The sequence below is a fragment of the Periophthalmus magnuspinnatus genome, chromosome 16, assembly GCF_009829125.3.
Source record: "Periophthalmus magnuspinnatus isolate fPerMag1 chromosome 16, fPerMag1.2.pri, whole genome shotgun sequence".
NCBI classification, from domain to species: Eukaryota; Metazoa; Chordata; class Actinopteri; order Gobiiformes; family Gobiidae; genus Periophthalmus; species Periophthalmus magnuspinnatus.
Genome location: NC_047141.1, coordinates 15,547,388 through 15,567,743, shown reverse-complemented (window position 1 = coordinate 15,567,743; position 20,356 = coordinate 15,547,388). Strand labels below are relative to the sequence as shown.

Sequence of the window (20,356 nt, the reverse complement as noted above, 5' to 3'; positions counted from 1 at the left end):
ACATCACTCCACTGAATAGTTGTACTGGAGGGGACGTGGTTGTTTTTTCCATTGTTTCACATTTTTTTCTTGTGCTCTCAGACTCTATGTTTAAAGGAGCTTAAAGCAGGTCATACAAAGGACTAACAATACAAGAAAAAACTTTGATGTACTGTATAATGTAGCTTAATAGTCCTAGTGTTGCTTTAAGCTCACATACTTGTTCGCTGCTTATATTTTAGGACGCTCACAGCAGTGGGTCCATTCTGCTTCCCTCATTGGAAACAATCTTGCCAAGGTATCTCACTTCTGGCTTGAAAATGTCACATTTTTGTAGTTTGAGTTTAATTCCATTGTCTCTGAAGCAGCGTAATACTCTCCTGATGTCCTCAACATGGTCAGCAAAGGTTCTGCTGAACCCAAGGATGTCATTAAGATAGGGCACACGCATCTCGTCCTGCAGTCACCCAACCAGTGCATTCATGAGGCCAAATGGAATCCTAATTCATTCATAAAGGCCGAAGGTGGTCAGATGTCTGCTGTCTTTGTATATGAGAGCTTTCTTAATTTCTTTCTTACTCACAATGCAGGAGATGAGTAAGAAGAAGCTGACTTTTCCACTCACCCCTGTGCTACCAAGTCCTGTAAGTAGTCCTTCATCTCCTTGTATAGTGGCTTTGGTGGCTTTTGGCTTGAGTCTTTGCTTAACATTTTCTCGACAGTGCTTCTTCTTTGTCCCATTTCTCACTGGTGGGGGTGCATCCTGTGGCCTTCTGTACGTGGATTTTGTGACGAGAGCAAATGGGAGGGCTTTCTTTAAGATGTTATCGGGATAGACAGACCCCACTGACTGCACAGTACCAATAGTGGCCCTGCCTGATAGAGTAATGTCATGGTTGGTTGGGTTCTGCATGCTGCAACTATCTTAGCATTGGGTCCTGGTTTTACTGCTTTTAAGTGTCACAAAACTCTAGCCCATCGGGCCGCTGTGGGTTTTCACAGGGTTCAAAAATTAGTGTGACATCTTCTCTGAATGTCTTAAAAAGATAAAATAAAATAAAAAGTGAACTATGACTGAGTATAGTCACTCTCTCATTTGTAGTTTTTACATTGTGTTTGTCCCATACTCACTGCTTTTATGATAATAATAACTTTTTCTTTGGCTGTGGAAGAGCTAGTTTAACTGCCCTCAGAAGTTTGACTTTTTCCCCTGAGTCACTTCCACCCTCGATAACATTAAATCCTATAATTGGACATTGCTGCTGGTTACCTTTAAGCACTACAACTCCTACAAGTATCAAGAGCAGTAAGTTTTAATGGGACTTCAAGCCATCACACATATGGCATAACTGTGCCATTGGTTGCCTCAAGATGTAGAGGTGCATTTAGATCATAATCTCATTTTTCAGTGGTATCTTAGATAAGTCTCTTTCCAAACCTCATCTACAGCACAAACCTGTGAGATAATATAGGTTATATATATATGTAATATTTAAGGTGACAGATTGCAGAAGGAATATACAGCCATTTTGTTCTTTTAATATCTATGCTCTGATGAAGGCCCAGTAAGGACAAAATGCATTGGTGTTTGTTAAGAAATCAGCCATGATGCAATAAAGGCTTTTTAACATTTTCTAAACCCACGAGTGCCTCTGTCCTGTTTTAAATGTTGCCTGATCCTCAAACAGAACAGCACCTGAGTAAAACCCTTACTATTACAACAGCTAAGACACTCACTTCACATTTCAGTAACCTGGTTTACTTGGAACATTATTTAAGTTACTGGTAGTGTTTGTTACAATTCCAAGAAAATATAATAATTTTAATCATATGCATTAAATAATTCCTTATACTTTAGTACAATGCTTAAAAAATTGACAAAAGCAACATGTTTGAGTTAATCTGACAATGCAATTTTTATTACTATTTTCTATTCTTAATTACAGATTTTTGTCATATATTGTTGAGGGATTTTCATAGACATGTTGGTTGTCTTCCTTGGTGTAAAAGTTGCTTATTGTTGGAGGATTTGGTTGTGTTTGTCTGTCTGCTGGACCTGTGCAACATTAGAAAATTAGTAACACTGTGAATGACTGCTCTTCTTTCTAACACTGAATTACATGAACACTTACGATTGCGATTGTTTTGCCTGCCGATGCTAAAAAGGAAATGTAATAGTGTCAGACATTTTTCATTGAAGAAGATGTAATGTATCAATAATGACTTACTGATATTTATAAATAAAGATTCCTCCGACAACAGCTCCAATACCAACTACTAAACATGCAATGGTTATTCCAGCGATGGCCCCAGCTGAGAGAGTCTTATGATCTTGAGTGAAAAAATAGAAACATCAAACTCTGCTCTTTATTACTGAAATGGGAAAAAAGCTTTCAGTTATTTTGCTTCGTAAAAAATAGAATACATTTCAAGGGAATGCAAATGTGGATAAATTGGTACCACTACTGTATTTTATTAACTTGGTGATAGACATTGCTAATCACACCGTCATCTGCGTTAATGTTTTAAATGGACTTATACAGTTATTTGTTTTCTTAGTATTGCCAGTATTTTGTATTTGTTTTGTTTGTATTGACAAGGAGATCATGAAAAAGAAAGTCTGGTACTCTCTTTGGACAATCCCTAAATAAATAAAGATAAATGAAAATGAAAATGTGGAAATTATCTATACATTCAAAATAGTTGGTTTGGAGAAAACAAAAAGATTTGTTCCACATCTATAGGCACATTTGTGTACATTTTACATGGATCAGGGAAAAAAATCTGATTATCTTTATTGTTTATTGAATTTAATGTATAATTTCAAGTTAACAGCCAAGTGCTAAAACAGGTTACAGTTTTGATTCAGACTCAGTGGATCAGTGTGTATACATTACCTGATACAAGCACTCTATGTGTTACTTCAGACATTGTCATTGTGATATCATTAGTGGCTTGGCAGATGTACTCTCCACTGTCTGAGAATCCAGTCATGTTATTTATGTATTCAAATGAACTAGCCACAGTTGTCCCATTCTTAATCCAGATGTAGCTTGCTGCAGGTAAAGATTCTGCCAAACAGCTCAACTTGAGTGTTGTTTTTACTTGAACCTCCGTTGGACCTGAGATTTTAACATTTTCTGGTCCATCTGGAACACAAAAAGAAGAAGTGCAATAACCAGAACAGAAGTATCTAATGTAAACTAACAAATACATACAGGTCACAACCATGAAGTAAGTTGCCTCCTGACTGCTGATGGGGTTGCTGGTTTTACATGTATACCGCCCGCTGTCTTTTCTGTTCAAAGCTCTAAAAGACAAGACCTGTTTTTCATTGGAAAAAAATATATTTGCCGAGGGATTTAGAGGTAAACCATTCTTCGTCCACTCTCTAGTGACGATGGAGCCAGAGGCGTCGCAGGTCAGGTTTATTGAAATCCCCTCCACTGGCACTTGTGTAGACGATGTGACTATAGCATCAGATACACTTTCTGTGGGAGAAAAGATATCAGAAATCATATATCAGGTCTTATGATATGACAATTGATAATTTGTCATTTCCCATTAATCCACAGTGAATATGCACAAACTAAACAAGTAATTCCACATAATTCTGCGTACTTGTGTGGCCTTATATAAGACAGAATCACTGCAGGGAACCCACACTACACCCTCAGTAAGCACTAGTTATACACAAACTATAATTATTACAAATCCTTAAAATCATCTAATACTCATTTCTATATCATTTTAGAGTATACAAACTATATGCACTGTCGAATATGCAGAATTAGTTTGTCATAACTGTGATTTGTGATGATCTTCTGGTGTTTTTGTGTTTGTTTAACTTACCCCATACGTTTAATGTGGTAAGCCCATTCATTACAGTGCCATCTGCTCGTGTTATGGTAACATTATACTCTCCAGTGTCATTTAGAGTCACGTTCCTGAGCTGCAGAGACCCAGTAGACATGTACAGAGTGACCCTGCCTTCATACTCTGGAGCAGTAGTGTTAGTAACATCAAAAGAGGTGATATCTTTGGTGCCAAACATCCACCGTATTGATGTAAATGGTGTTTGTATTGGATCAAGAGATGTGGTGAACATTACAGAATCTCCCACAGCTGCATCTATACGACTTTGTGGCAATACACCCACTCCTGAGCATAAACCTGGAGGAAAAACAGTGCGTAATACTGACTTTACTTTTCTATGTGAAACTAACACATCCAACTTGATGCTAGTATTAACTTTTAGAGGAGACACAGATTTAGTGTTCTTACCTCCAAAAGACACTCCAATGACAAGCAAATGTGTCAAATACATCATGAATGTTGGTTTTCTAATGCGTTAGGTGGCAGCAAGGCTAAAGGTAAAATGAAAGTACTCCTGAACAGGAAGAACAATGTTCAGCTTTACAAGTTAGTCACTGGCCTTATCTGACAGCCTATTTAATTATTATCTATGTGTTCTGCTGTTTATTCAGTTTAAGCATATTCTGGTATTGTCATGATGTCAGTTTCCCTGTCCTCCCGTGCTCTCTCCCCCTCCCCTACCTGTGTGTCTGGAGCTGGGTGGAGTGCCTGACTCCTCCCGTGCACACCTGGGGTGCATCAGCCTAATCACCACCACCTGCTGCTGAGTACAAGAAGGCTTGGCAGTCTACACTCGGTGCCAGACCGTCCGCGTGTAAAACGTGAATGTTTCTTGCTAAGCTTTGTTATATGGTACTTTCCGGCAAATGCTCATTTGGATTTATGCACCCTCCAGATTCCTGCCTCTACTCGCCCAGCTCCTGCCGCCACGTTCCAGTCCCGGTATCGCTTCCAGCTCGTCTTGTCTCCTGCTCGTCTCGTCTCCTGCTCGTCTCGTCTCCTGCTCGTCTCGTCTCCTGCTCGTCTCGTCTCCTGTCCGGTCCTGGTCTCTGGTTTGTCACCCGCTCCCCGCTCTGGTCTTCGTCTGATCCGCCTGCCCTGGTACCGCACCTGCTTCTATCCCCGTCCTGGTCCTGTCCTGCCCGCCTCTACCTGCACCGCACCCGCCTGACCCGTCTCCCGCTCCCCGGTTCCTGTACCTGCTCTTGTGACCTGTTTAAAGACTGCATTTTCACCGCTGTAAATAAACACTGTTAAAACTGCTCTGGTCTGCATCCTTTGGTCCTATCCGCACCGTTACGACAGAACGGTCTGGCCACTATGGACCAAGCAGGCTCAGATCCGGACCAGACGCGCCGCCTCACGCACTCTCACCCCGAGGCGGTGCTGGGTCAGCATGAACAATCCATTCGGACTCTATTGGAGCTAAATCAGACATTGTCCCAGCAGGTGGCACAGCTTAACCACCAGGTGGCCGCGCTCCTCGTCACCCCGCCTGCTGCAGCCGGAGCGCCGCCACGCCTCCCGGAGCCGAGAGGCACGGATCCGGAGCCGTATGCTGGACAACCTCACCTCTGTCGCGGATTCCTGTTCCAGTGCGAGTTCATGTTCCAGCAATGCCCTTCTCGTTTCAGCTCGGGGGCCACCAAGATCCGATATATATGTGGATTACTCCGGGGCAGAGCTCTCCAGTGGGCAGAGGCGCGCCTAATGAAGACGTCTGTGGATAGCCTGGATTTTAATGAATTTGTGTCCACGTTTAAGCTGGTGTTTGACCACCCGCACTACCAGGACAATGCTGCCTCCCGGTTATTGACTCTCAGCCAGGGCTCCAGGACGGTAGCGGATTATTCCATTGAATTCTGGACACATGCGGCGGAGCTGGACTGGACGGACAGCGCGCTGCGGGCTGTGTTTGTGCGGGGCCTGAACGAGACTTTGAAAGATGAATTGGTTTCCCGGGACGAACCCCCCGACCTGCGGACCCTCATCTCCCTCACTCACCGTATAGACAACCGCCTACGGGCTCGTCGCCGAGAGAGACGCCGGTCACCGGTCCCGCCGGAGCCACGCGCTGCCCCGCCCCCGCCGGATGAGCCCATGCAACTCGACAGGACCCTTGTGTCGGCCGAGGAGCGTCAACGGAGGCGTCGTCTGGCCGGGGCTTGCCTCTACTGCGGTGAGCGCGGACATTATGTGGTCACTTGCCCAGTTCGGCCAAAAGGGGGGGCCCACCAGTAGCACTGGGAGTACTGGTGGGCGAGCAACACATCCTGGACTCTTCTAATAGACTGCGGCTCAGCGCCACCCTGTGCGTTCGCACAGAGACCTTATGCGTTTCCGCCCTTATCGACTCCGGGGCTGAGAGGGACTTTATTGATGCCCAAGTCGCGGAGCAGCTCGGGGTCTACCTGGAGCCCCTCGAACGCCCCTTAAATGCCCAGGGGCTCAATGGACGTTTTCTGGGGCACATCACTCACATCACAGAACCTGTCACCGTGATTCTGTCCGGCAACCACCAAGAGAACCGTCAGTTTCATGTCCTGTCCTCCTCCGCTTCTCCTCTGGTCCTTGGTTACCCCTGGCTACGCGCCCACAACCCTGTTTTCGATTGGGCCAGGGGCGGAGTTTCGGGCTGGAGTCCCGATTGCCACGCCAAGTGCCTTCGGTCCGCCCTCCCTCCGGCCGGGAGGTCCGTTCCTGTCGCTAATCCGTCCCCAGACACCCCCAATCTGTCCTCGGTGCCTGCTGAATATCACGACCTGGGGGAGGTTTTTAGCAAGAGCAAGGCCCTCTCTTTACCGCCCCACCGTCCATATGACTGCGCCATTGACCTCCTGCCGGGTGCCCCACTACCATCTAGCAGGCTATATAACCTGTCTAAACCTGAACGCGAGTCAATGGAGGACTATATCCGTGGGTCCCTGGCTGCCGGAATCATCCGCCCGTCCACTTCACCCGTGGGAGCGGGGTTCTTCTTTGTGGCTAAGAAGGACAAATCCCTGCGGCCTTGCATTGATTACCGGGGTCTGAACAATATAACTGTAAAGAATAAATACCCGCTTCCCTTACTGGACTCGGCATTTACGCCCCTCCACGGTGCGACCATCTTCTCAAAGTTGGATTTGCGGAATGCATACCACCTGGTGCGCATCAGGGAGGGAGACGAATGGAAGACGGCCTTCAAGACACCCCTGGGACATTTCGAATACTTGGTTATGCCCTTCGGTCTCACCAACGCCCCTGCCGTATTCCAAGCCCTCATCAACGATGTGCTCCGTGATTTCCTTAACCGATTCGTCTTTGTTTACTTGGATGACATCTTGATTTTCTCGCGGTCCCCCCAGGAGCATCATCAGCACGTTCGCCAGGTTCTCCAGCGCCTCCTCGAGAATAAACTGTTCGTGAAAGCTGAGAAATGCGAGTTTCACGCAGAGGAGGTCAGCTTTTTGGGCTTCATTGTGGGGCGGGGCCAAGTAAGAGCTGACCCTGAAAAGATCCAGGCTGTCACTGAGTGGCCCGTTCCTACCAGCCGGAGACAGCTCCAGAGATTTATCGGCTTTGCCAATTTTTATAGACGTTTCATCCGGGATTTTAGTAGGGTTATCTCGCCCTTAACTAAACTCACCTCTCCTGCTTTGCCGTTTGCCTGGTCTCCTGAGGCGCAGACAGCCTTCGAGAAGCTTAAGAGACTATTTACCTCCGCTCCCATCCTGCACCAGCCCGACCCTTCACGGCAATTCATCGTGGAGGTCGACGCCTCCGACTCGGGAGTGGGGGCCGTGCTTTCGCAGAGGTTCGACCCCCACAACCGCCTCTGTCCCTGCGCCTTCTTTTCCCGGCGATTGTCCTCGGCCGAGGTCAATTATGACGTGGGGGATCGGGAGCTCCTTGCCGTAAAGCTGGCCTTGGAGGAGTGGCGCCACTGGCTCGAAGGGGCGGAGCAACCATTCATCGTCTGGACCGACCATAAAAACTTGGAGTACATCCAGTCCGCCAGGCGCCTCAATCCCCGTCAAGCTCGTTGGTCCCTCTTCTTCAGCCGCTTCAACTTTCTCCTCACCTACCGCCCCGGATCTCGGAACGTCAAACCCGATGCCCTCTCCCGCCAGTTCGCCCTGGAGGATAGCCCGGTCACCGCAGAAACAATTATTCCCTCCTCGTGTGTGGTGGCCGCGGTCCATTGGGATATCGAGGACACCGTCCGAGAGGCCCAGACCAACGACCCCGACCCAGGTAACGGCCCTCCAGGTAAACTGTTTGTTCCCGATTCTGTCCGGTCTCAGGTGCTCCAGTGGGTCCATGCCTCCCGTTTCGCCTGCCATCCTGGTGCCGGTCGCTCTCTCTCCCTCCTCAGGAGACGCTTCTGGTGGCCCACGATGGACACAGACACCCGGGCTTATGTCGCCGCCTGCCAGGTATGTGCTCGGGCCAAGGCCTCCCACTCACCCCCTTCTGGTCTCTTGCATCCTCTCCCAGTTCCTCGTCGCCCTTGGTCCCACATCGCCTTGGACTTCGTGACGGGCCTTCCCCCTTCCCAGGGGAACACGGTGGTTCTCACCATTGTGGACCGCTTCTCCAAGGCCGCCCATTTCGTTGCCCTGCCTAAGCTCCCCACAGCCAAAGAAACTGCCGACCAGCTGACCAGTCATGTCTTCCGACTCCACGGCATCCCGGTGGACATCGTGTCCGACAGAGGGACCCAATTCACCTCTCAGGTATGGCGGTCTTTCTGCGACGGTTTGGGGGCCACGGTTAGCCTCACGTCCGGGTTCCATCCACAATCTAATGGGCAGACGGAGCGGGCCAACCAAGACCTGGAGTCGGCCCTACGGTGCACAGCCTCCGCCAACCCCGCGACCTGGAGTACTCACCTGCCCTGGATAGAGTATGCTCACAACTCCCTCGTGAGTTCCGCCACTGGTATGTCCCCCTTCGAGGCATCGCTGGGATATCAACCCCCTCTCTTTCCCACGGAGGAGAGGGACCTCGCCGTCCCGTCTGTTCAGCGCCATCTCCAGCGCTGTCGCCGGATCTGGAAGAAGGCCAGGGCGGCCCTTCTTCGGGCTGGAGCGCGCACTAAGGCGACGGCCGATCGCCACCGTGTCCCGGCGCCCGTATACCAACCTGGCCAGATGGTTTGGCTCTCCGCCAAGACGGTCCCGCTGAAGACGGACTCCCGTAAGCTGTCCCCCCGATTCCTGGGACCGTTTAAGATCATGAGGATCATAAATCCATCGGCGGTGCGCCTCCAGTTACCCCCGTCTCTCCGGATTCATCCGACCTTTCACGTCTCCCAGGTTAAACCAGTCCGGACCAGCGACCTGTGCCCTCCGGCCGATCCCCCACCGCCCGCCCGAGTCATTGACGGCCACCCGGCGTTCACCGTCCGCCGCCTGATTGACGTTCGTCGCCGTGGTAGGGGCCTCCAGTACCTCGTCGATTGGGAGGGTTACGGTCCGGAGGAGCGATCCTGGGTGCCCAGGGCACGCATTCTGGACCCCGACATGGTGAGAGACTTCCACCGCGCTCATCCTGACAAGCCTGGGGGTCCACCAGGAGGTGGACCTTAGGGGGGGGGTACTGTCATGATGTCAGTTTCCCTGTCCTCCCGTGCTCTCTCCCCCTCCCCTACCTGTGTGTCTGGAGCTGGGTGGAGTGCCTGACTCCTCCCGTGCACACCTGGGGTGCATCAGCCTAATCACCACCACCTGCTGCTGAGTACAAGAAGGCTTGGCAGTCTACACTCGGTGCCAGACCGTCCGCGTGTAAAACGTGAATGTTTCTTGCTAAGCTTTGTTATATGGTACTTTCCGGCAAATGCTCATTTGGATTTATGCACCCTCCAGATTCCTGCCTCTACTCGCCCAGCTCCTGCCGCCACGTTCCAGTCCCGGTATCGCTTCCAGCTCGTCTTGTCTCCTGCTCGTCTCGTCTCCTGCTCGTCTCGTCTCCTGCTCGTCTCGTCTCCTGCTCGTCTCGTCTCCTGTCCGGTCCTGGTCTCTGGTTTGTCACCCGCTCCCCGCTCTGGTCTTCGTCTGATCCGCCTGCCCTGGTACCGCACCTGCTTCTATCCCCGTCCTGGTCCTGTCCTGCCCGCCTCTACCTGCACCGCACCCGCCTGACCCGTCTCCCGCTCCCCGGTTCCTGTACCTGCTCTTGTGACCTGTTTAAAGACTGCATTTTCACCGCTGTAAATAAACACTGTTAAAACTGCTCTGGTCTGCATCCTTTGGTCCTATCCGCACCGTTACGACAGGTATATGAGTTTTCAAATTAATATAAGAGTCTGTTTTTCACATAGCATAAAAGTTGAACAGGCATCCAGCCAAACATGGGTGAATTTTGACTCACACTTTACTGTAGCAAGACAAAAGATTTGGGTTTAACATCAGTCTATCCCATGGTCAAAACTACTCCTGTATTTCATTTTTGCTTGTGCGTGTAGATGCCTATTAACCAGTGGCTCAGCTGATTTACACTGGAATACATCACAGAAGCAAACTGCACATGATTTGATGAAAATTTGGCACTGACTGGTATCTTCTCCAGAAGGGTCCCAGGGTTAAAACAGGTTTCCAAATGCGTATTCTGGCTGAGCTACTATCAATAACAAAACAAAAAACTAAAGGGACACAGTAAAAGTAAGTTTGGTTGTTAACAATAAGTAATGATATGTCAACGATTCAAATAAAAATTTAATTATGAAGGATAAACCAAATATTTAAATTCCAAAAAAGTAAACGAAGTTCGGGAAGAGCAAATGAGGCAATGAAACCTTCAAAACTGCTTTAGCACATGGAGAATAAGCACCTGGGATTAAACGATACGCCTTTAGAGTTTTGTTTTTTTGTTGTTGTTTTTTTTTTTTAAATAAACTGCGGAGCAGAGTAGACATAATCACATAATCAGCGCAGAGCTCACACTGATGCAGCGGTTTGGTGAGTTGTATTTTTTTATGCACTTAAGTTGTTTTTGCCATTATTTATCTGCCACGTGTAGAAGGTTTGTCCGTGAAAATAAAACCTATGTTATATTATTATTATTATTATTATTATTATTATTATTATTATTATTATTATACACAGTGTTATGTTCATTTTAGATGTCAAAAAATATTTGCGGCTCCCAGTGTTTTATTTTACGTGGAAAGTGGGTCCAAATGGCTCTTTGCGCGTTAAAGGTTGCCGACCCCTGGTCTACATTTACAGTTTTTTCCAGCAAGGTTGCTATTTCTTGACTGAGTGCCTCGGACTTTGCATATCCGAGATAGCGGTCATTTGGACCCGGCTGAAAACAGGAGGCTGGCATCGGAACTGTAGGTGGTATCCCCCCCCCCTCCCGGCCTCTTGGAAGGCCTGGAGTGCTGGTGACGAGACTGTGATGACCGAGACACATGTGAAGTCCTGGGCCGATCACTCCGAGGAGCCAAAAATGGGCTTGGTGACACAGCATAGGTCTGCTGGTGTGTAGTCGAAGGTCCAGGAGCAACTGGAGGAGGGGCTCCTGGGTGATGGCCCACCAGCTGATGTCTAGTCTGAGTGGCCTGGGATGTCCGTTGCAAAGCCTCTAGTGCCGCCTCTCCAAAAAGTTCACCCGGAACTTTGGATCCCGGAACTGGGAGATTGTGCTAACAAGGGAGATTGTGCTAACTAGACCTGCCGATGTGCCCGGGTCAGGATGGATAGCTCTCTTGAGATAAAGGCAAATGCTTGAAGAGACGTGTTGACCAAGCCTTTAGTGAAGTTGCTAACTCCAACAATATGTGACAGGGAATTGCCAATACAACCCCAATGCATGCCCCAGAGTCGTAAGCCTTGCACAAAATTTGTCAGTAACCCGGCACTGAGGTCGCAGGCACCTGGCATTGGGTCTGAGAGCCTCATCTGGAGCCACAATAAGGGAGGCCACAGCTGGTTCAATCACTGGCATGTGTCCCAAACCAAACTTAGGCACATCCTGCATGGCAGCAAGAAGCCATCAGACGTCAGTTTAGAAAGCAATTTTGTATCCGACCAGCAGGCATTTAGTTCCTTAAAATACTCCGTAGAGGGGGGAACCAAAAAGGAAGACACAGAGCCCTGTTGTCTAAAAACACACTAGAAGTCATAGGCTGTGCCACCACTGCCTTCAATTGTAAACGTGCAAAAGCCACGCGTAAAGAGGAGGCAGCTGAGTCATCGTCACCTCCCTGAGAGCAGGTGGAGTTGTGTGAGCTCAACTCTGATATGTCAGAACACGCATCCAAACCATCCCCAGTATGCAGGTCAGTGTCGTGGAAGTGCATATCTGACGCTGCCACAGAAAAATACCATGTCCAGCTGAAAACGCCACTGGTGGTAGGCTATAATTAAAATATATTAAACTCAAACTCAAAGTGAACAGTAACCACTGCTCATGTTAGAACATGCACCTGAAGGCACGAAAAAACAAGCTAAAGAACAGAACACAGTTCTAAAATAACAATGATAGTTTAGCCGAATTTGGCAATAATTAACACAAAGTCAGGCTGAACCGAAAACGGCAGCAAATACAAATGAGCTCCACTGAACCCAGTATCGCTTCTAACAAAAAAAATGCAGTTTAAGGGACCCGCCTCCTGCTACTCCTGGGTGCCAGATTCTGTTTGTGAATCGGCATGCCATTTCACTGACTTTGTACTCTACTCTTAGAGCCTCCTTTTGTTGACTTTGTTTTTTTGTATTGTAATGCTAAGTTGTTAAATGCCCTTCATTTGCCTACATAAAAGCTACTTATTTTATTATACTATCTTGTGTTGCCTTCCTTTTTTCCCTAGGAAGTGGTTTGTAACACATTGGGGGCTTGTCCGGGATCCAACAATAATTCCCAGATAATAAGTGGCCAAATTTAATTAGTAGGTAAGTGCACGGTAAGCTAATTTTAATTGGATTGAAAACAAAAACAATGGCATCATTTGACCTGCAGGAGTTTGTGGACAACCCCACAATCGACCAAATTGTTGTTTGCAAAAGGAGTTAATTGTTATTGCTAATTATTTCAACATTTCTTACCCCAGAACGGCCAGAAAAGATGACCTCAAGCTGCTCATGAGGGACGGGTTGGTGGAGAGGGGCGTGTTACCCTTTCCAGAGGCTGGAGGACCTTCCGAAGTGCCTCCTCTTAACCCTGTGCTCACGATTACCCCGAAGCATGAGGAGAGATCTCCGCGTACTCCTCCTAGGGCTGAGGGTTCGATTGCTGGGGCCGGTGAACGGGCTGAGCAACCGCTCACACTGCCCCGGTTTGATCCCCTCTCGTCTACCTCCTCTCCCGGGTCCAAGGATGCCGCTTGGCGTAAGGTGCGCCTGGCGCGCATTCCAAATGGAGGACGAGGACAAAAAACGGAATCGTAGAGCTGAACTCGAGTTGCAAATCAGAAAACTTGAGATTGAGTCTGACACGGCCGTGAAACTAAGACGCCTTGAGCTAGAGGCCGAAGGCCGCCTCCGGCTCAGTCCTACCAGCCCTGGTCTCGCGGCATCTGCCCTCTCCTCCACCGCTCAGACCTTCCCAGTGCATGACATGAGTAAATATATCCCACTTGTCCCAATATTCAGAGAGAGTGAAGTTGACTCCTATTTCACAGCTTTTGAACAAATTGAACAAATTGCGATGGCTTTAAGCTGGCCTTGTGATGTTTGGCCCCTCCTGTTGCAAAGCAAAATGTACGTCAAAGCTCAGGAGATTATTACTGTACTTCCCCTAACTGAAAGTCTGAGTTATGATACAGTCAAAACTGCCATTTTACATGCCTATGAGTTGGTACTGGAGGCGTACCGGCACAAATTTAGAAACCTCCGAAAAGCCCCAAGCCATACATATGTTGAGTTTGCACGGGAAAAAGGAACATTATTTGATAAGTGGTGTTTTTCTGCTAAAGGACAAAATTTTGATACCATACGAGAGCTAATTTTGTTAGAGGATTTTAAGAAAAACCTCCCTGATTGAGTGGTTGTTTATTTGAATGAACAAAAGGTGAAAACTCTGACGCTGCCGTTTTAGTCGACAAGTATGTGTTAACTCATAAGTCTAATTTTTCTGTAAATCCAGGTGAGAGGTTACGTGTGTCAACCCCCGCAACCAATAGGCCAATTTCTCCAGTTAACACTGTAAAAACTCAACCGGAAGAAAGAGAATGCCACCTGCCACCTGCCTGGACATCTCATCGCCGACTGCTCTGCCCTCAAAAGAAAAGTGGACTTGTCCGCACCCCAAACAAAAGGCGTTGGGTTCATTAAATCAGGCCCAGGTAGCTTAGGTCCCAATGCTGGCCTAAAGTCTGACTCGTGTTTTGAGCCATTTATTTTTCAGGGACTAGTTTCTTTGACCTGTGAAGCATCTGATCAGCGCCCCATCCGCATCCTGAGAGACACTTGTGGCTCCCAGACAGTTATTCTATCCAGTGCTCTCCCGTTTTCTCCTGGGTAATTTTGAGGGTACCGAATTATACTGCGGGGAATAGAAATGGGAGTTAGTCCCACGCCTGTTCATTTTGTCCATATAACATCTAAACTCGTATCCGGCATTTTTCCTGTAGCCATCTGTCCCGTCTTGCCTATAGAAGGAGTAGAAATGCTGATGGGAAATGACATTGCAGGGGGTAAAGTAACTCCTTCCCTCGAGGAAGTTGATTCCCCGTCATGTGGAGGTGCACTTTCTGGCGCATCAGAACTGTATCCAGTCTGTGCCATCAAATTCGCTGAAATAAACTTGTCTGACACTTTTCTCGCTACTGCGACATCCAAACCCTCTGTTCCAAAGCCGGAAGGTAAAGCCCAACTGCCACAAAAACCTAACACCGCTAACCCACTGATTTCTCTCCCTACAGAGAATTTGCCGTTACCGTGCTCCCGTGACCAGCTGTGTGCAGAGCAGAGGGTGGACCCAACTAGAGGTAAGATCTTAAGCCCGAGCCCGAGCCCGAGCCGACCCAAATTTCGGGCCGGGTCGGGCCTAAAATGTCAATCATTATGTTCGGGTCGGGTCGGGCTCGGGCTTCTCTCTACCTGACTTTTTTAAAATAAATATATGTTTATAAAAATGTATACTAAAACAATGTGTGGATACTAAACTTAGGAATACTTGTTATAAAAAAAATAATTTGGATAAAACAGAGAAGGCGCTGTAAGGTAATTGCTATTTAACTACTAAACAGGAGCCGCAGAGCCAGAGCATACTCTGCGCACGTGAACGCCCCCTCTTCCCCTCCGCAAGTCCGCATCTATTTTGACCCGGTATCGCTGATATGGAGCAGCAAGAAGTAAAGGATAAACTAAAGACAGGGGAACTGAAAAGGCAAACACGCACCGGCAAGAGTGAGGTGTGGAAATGCTTCAAATTGATTGTTGAAGGTTGGCTTCGCTGAATGTAGTCAATGTGGTGCTTTGCTTTCATACGAGAGCAAAAAGACTGGCACCTCGACGCTGAGCAGACATTTAAACAGCTGTTCTGGCAAAAGTGATGATCGTCAAACATCTATATTATCATTTGTCCCAAAGACCGCACCTCTTCGCGCTAAGCAGGCCATCACAGACAAGTGCGTGCACTTTTGCTGTCAGGACCTTAGACCATTTTCAGTAGTTAGTGGCGAAGGTTTTTTATTAGTAGGCTTATTTTTACGCATGTTTAACTTTGTTTGGTTCTTTATTTTTTTTATTTATCCTCACAAATAAAATATGAAATTTCGGGTTTGCTTCGGGCTCGGGCCTGCAAATCAAGTTAATTGGTCGGGCTCGGGCCGGGTCGGGCTTTAATACCCGCGGGCCTGGGTCGGGTCGGGCTGGATTTTTTAGGCCCGATCTTACCTCTAGACCCAACACTACGCTCCCTATTTACTGGACAATGCAAAACCCGGCTACTTCCTTTACCATGATATGCTAATGCATAGATGGTCCCCAAATTGTGCGAAGGAACCAAATCTTAAAACAATTTGCCAAATTGTAATTCCTACTAAGTATTGTCCGTTCATCCTAACTTTAGGCCATGAAAGCCAGTAGTCTGGACACTTGGGGGTAATCAAAACATACAAGTCTGTTCTTAACCAATTCTTCTGGCCAGGGATGAAAAAGATGTAACTACACATTGTCGCACCTGCCATGTGTGCCAAGTTATGGGTAAACCTAACCAAACAATTCCCCAAGCACCTCTGCATCCTGTCCCTGCTTTTGATCAGCCGTTCGACCGTGTCATAATTGACTGTGTTGGTCCCCTACCCCGAACTCCAAGCGGATATGAGTACCTACTTACAATTATGTGCGCTGCCACTTGTTTTCCCGAAGCTCTTTCTCTGTGAAAAATTAATTCCCGTGCGGTGCTAAAAGCGTTGACGCACTTCTTCACCCTTTTTGGTTTACCCAGAGTTATCCAAACTGACCAAGGGGCTAACTTCCAGTCAAACATATTCAGAGAACTAGTCCACACACTGGGCATTCAACATGTAGTCTCAAGTGCATATCATCCCGAGTCCCAGGGTGCTTTAGAACGTTGGCACCAAACTTTAAAATCCATGTTAAAAAAGTATTGTTTCCAAACGGGTAGAAGTTGGGATGAGGGTGTTCCGTTTGTCCTGTTCGCTGCTAGAGATGCTGTCCAGGAGTCCTTAGGTTCCCCTCGTGGCCCTTTAAAGGCACTAAAGGAAAAGTTCCTTTCCCCGTCCTCTTCTCCTAATAACCTACTCGATGGTGTTAGTACATTTTGTTAGCGTGTCCTGAAAGCCAACGAACTGGCCAAAATAACTTTAGCCAATACTCAGACAAAAATGAAGTGTCGTTTTGACAGAAAGGCTGTGAAACGTGAATTCAACGCAGGTGACAAAGTGCTCGTCCTTCTTCCCATCCCAGGCCATGTGCTTTCTGCTAAATTTTCCGGCCCTTACGTGATTAAACAAGAAATCACTGACACGGATTACATTATTAGTACCCCGGACTGTAAACGAAAATCTCGCGTCTGTCATGTCAACATGTTAAAAAGGTATCACTGTCGTGACTCAGGCTCAGCGGAACCTAAAACCCCGCCCCTGTGCGCGTCCGCGGTAATGGCCACTCAAACAACTGATGAGGATGGTTTAGGCAACCGCAAACAGCAAGGCCCTCGTCTCCCAAATTCCGAAATGATAAGAACATTGCCGTCTCATTTAACTCATCTGTCACCGAACCACCAACGTGACCTAATAAATTTAATTCAGGAATACCCTTGCCTCTTCGGAGATGTGCCAAGCCGCACCACCGTTTTAACACACGACATAGATGTAGGAAATGCACGTCCCATTCGCCAGTATCCCTATCACGTAAACCCTGTGAAGCGCTCACTAATGAAACAAGAAGCTGACTATTTGTTACAGAACGGTTTAGCCAAACACAGTACAAGTGCGTGGAGCTCACCCTGTTTAATTGTAGGTAAACCTGATGGTTCCCCCGTTTCGTCACCGACTGTCGCAAAATTAATGCTGTTACTGTTCCTGACTCCTATCCTATGCCCCGCATGGAAGATTCTATTGACAACCTTGGTTCCACTAAATATGTCAGTAAATTAGATCTGCTAAAAGGTTAATGGCAAGTGCCGCTAACTGATCGTGCGTCTGAAATTTCGGCGTTTACCACCCCCGACCACTTCATGCAGTACACTGTTATGGCTTTTGGAATGTGTAACGCTCCTGCTACCTTCCAGCGTCTTGTAAATACTGTCCTGCAGGGTCTCCCTAATTGCAATGCCTACGTGGATGACCTGATAGCATACTCTGTCTCCTGGGAAGACCATATCACCACGCTCCAACAAGTGTTTGCGCGCCTAGCGGCTGCCTCTCTAACCCTTAACTTGGCCAAGTGTGAGTTTGGAAAGGCTAGTGTCACATACTTAGGACGTGAGGTTGGTCAGGGCCAAGTTCGTCCACTAGAGGCTAAAGTCGCCGCCCTAAAAGCCTACCCTCCTCCTGTCACTCAACGGGAGCTGCGTCGTTTCTTGGGCATGGCAGGCTATCAAGGTGGGATCTTGATGGCTGCCGAGGGCAGGAGGGGATTGTTGGGCTCCTCTCAAGCCCTCTGTATTTTAACAATTTTATTATTGCTGTGTGCTTGGACTAACACAATTCCACTGCAAAAGGGTACCTTGACCAATTCGCCAATTGGTGAACAAATTCAACTCCACATGTTTGGATATGGACACAATACATTGTATTCTATCTGGTCATCATCATGGTACAAAGGCAAAGGAAACAAGAATGACATAGTCGACAGACCATCCCAAAGCCAGGGCAGAGCGCATGTATCCAAAGTGCTTCTGGTACTCATACTTTTGGCTGGGGACATACACCTTAATCCCGGACCGGCCACGTTGGAGCCACAGACTAGCTCTGTGGTACAGGTGAGGCCTGACATCGGAGGAGCACCGCACACAACGCCCCTGCACGCACCAGAGCCACACCAAACAGTCGCGCATTGGCTAGACGGCCGGCTCTTGGCACAGGACCAGGAAGTGCCGGAGCAGCGCCATGCAGAGGAGCGCACTGCATCTGTGCCTAGCCGCTTGGGAATATCCAACTTCAGCCGAACTGGTGAGTTACCTGGCCTCATAATCCCACGTGCGGACGCGAGGACGAAGCCCATAACAACCACGGGTTTTTACTGCGATGGTACAGCGTCTGTGGCGCCGGGTGGCAACTCCTGTTTGGCGAACGGAGAGGCAGCGAGACAGGCTAACGACGGAGGAGCGGATAACACTCAAACACGCACAAAATACAGCCTCGCTGCGCTAAAGCAAAAACAATACTTTTTCTTTGAAACTGTTAATCATGCGCGAGTATTATGGGAACCAAAGTGTAAACCAAAAGGAATATTCGGGGGACACCTTAACATCCGCAGTCTAATCTCCAAAAAGGACCAGATTGCTGTTCTCCTCATGGATTCCAACTTGGATTACCTTTGCTTAACTGAATCCTGGCTTCACAGCTACATCCCCACTAATATGATAGACATTGATGGATATCAATGCTTCAGAAAGGATAGAAGCTCAGGAAAGGGAGGAGGAGTGTTGATTTATATTAAAAATAAATTTAAATGCAAGGTAGTTGAATTAAACTCCAATCTTGAGTGTTTAGCCCTGAACATAACTTTGTCCCCATCAATGAACTTCAATGTTGCTGTGCTATATAATCCACCATCTCATAATACGTCCTTTTATGATGAATTAAGCCATGTAGTTAAACATCTTGAGGAATATAGAGAAACTATATGGTATGGTGATTATAATATAAATTGGTCTGATAAAGGTGCAAAACAAAAACTGAAAACAATAATGACTAAATTTAACTATCAACAAATGATTACAGGACCCACTAGGATAACCAGACAGACTAGAACTTTGATTGATATGGCCTTTACAAATAAACCTGAACGTATTACGAGAATGTATAATTTACTAACAGGGCTATCTGACCACAACATGACTCTAATGGTTAGAAAACTGACTAAAAAAAGACTGCAATATTTTGGTAAATTATGCAACAACGATAATGATATCAAATATGTAATACCTAAATCTAAAACTACACTGTTTGAAAGAGAACTAAATAATTTCAGTTGGGAGAAAATCAAGGATATGGAAGATGTAGATGAATGTTGTACTTTTTTAACTGAAGCCATCACAAAAATAGCTGACAAATTTACTGAGCAAAAAAAGTGTAAACAAAGGGAAAGTACTCTTCCATGGTTAAATAATGACATAAAAAAACTAATGAAAAAACGAGATTTAGCTTTGAAGAAATCAGTACAATCAAGACTTAGTACTGACCATTTAACATTCAAAAGTTTAAGAAATAAAGTAGTACAAGAACTGAGAAAAGCACAAGCTTCATATTATACTAAGCTTATTGGCAATGCAAAGGGGAATACAAATTCTCTTTGGAAACACTTAAATACTTTGACAAATAAAGCATTCAAACCTAAAAGAATTAGTGAACTCACCATAAATGGTAAAACTACTAATAACGGTGCCACTATGGCTGACAGCCTTAATACTCATTTTGTCCAGTCAATTGAAGAATTGGCACAATGTTTTGAGAATACTGATTATGTGAATATACCACCTTTAACGCACCTTGAGAATTATTTTTGCATCGAAGAAGTGAATGAGAAAGAAGTCACACGGATAATAAAAAAGTTATCAAATTCTAAATCAAATGATGTATATAATCTAAATAGCTGTTTTCTCAAGCGCTACAGTAATGTATTAGTTAAACCTTTGACACATCTAGTCAATTTGTCCATAAAAAAATCTAAATTTCCCTTAGGTTGGAAAAAAGCAGTGATTGTGCCAATTTTTAAAGCAGGAAGCCCAGATTCTATGTCCAATTACCGGCCTATATCAATTTTACCTATACTGTCCAAAGTAATCGAAAAAATTGTAGCAGCACAACTTACTGACTACTTGGAGGCTAATCAGCTCCTCAGCTCGCAGCAGTTTGGTTTCAGAGCAGGGTATTCAACCG

General features: G+C 46.8%; 2 protein-coding genes across 2 annotated transcripts in view; both read right to left on the bottom strand.

Moving 5' to 3' along the window:
• LOC117384180 (hemicentin-1-like) overlaps nucleotides 1–20,356 on the bottom strand; it is a 173,580-nt gene that overhangs the window by 135,663 nt on the left and 17,561 nt on the right. The gene's annotated exons all lie outside the window — the stretch shown is intronic.
• Nucleotides 1,871–4,357, bottom strand: LOC129456874 (carcinoembryonic antigen-related cell adhesion molecule 5-like). The gene is made up of 7 exons (XM_055227605.1): nucleotides 4,264–4,357; nucleotides 3,832–4,152; nucleotides 3,198–3,470; nucleotides 2,877–3,128; nucleotides 2,208–2,310; nucleotides 2,112–2,137; nucleotides 1,871–2,035 (listed from the first exon to the last, which is right to left on the bottom strand). Exons 1-7 carry the CDS (start codon nucleotides 4,307–4,309, stop codon nucleotides 1,920–1,922), a joined length of 1,137 nt encoding a protein of 378 aa, XP_055083580.1. The 5' UTR covers nucleotides 4,310–4,357; the 3' UTR covers nucleotides 1,871–1,919.

Bases quoted from the DNA above. Each gene is read 5' to 3' on its own strand.
- LOC129456874 (XM_055227605.1), bottom strand. From the start codon at position 4,309: ATGATGTATTTGACACATTTGCTTGTCATTGGAGTGTCTTTTGGAG. The intron at 3,129-3,197 runs GTATGTATTTGT...TTTGTGTTCCAG, and splicing joins TTACTTCATGGTTGTGACCT to ATGGACCAGAAAATGTTAAA. The intron at 2,036-2,111 runs GTAAGTGTTCAT...AATGTTGCACAG, and splicing joins CAGGCAAAACAATCGCAATC to GTCCAGCAGACAGACAAACA.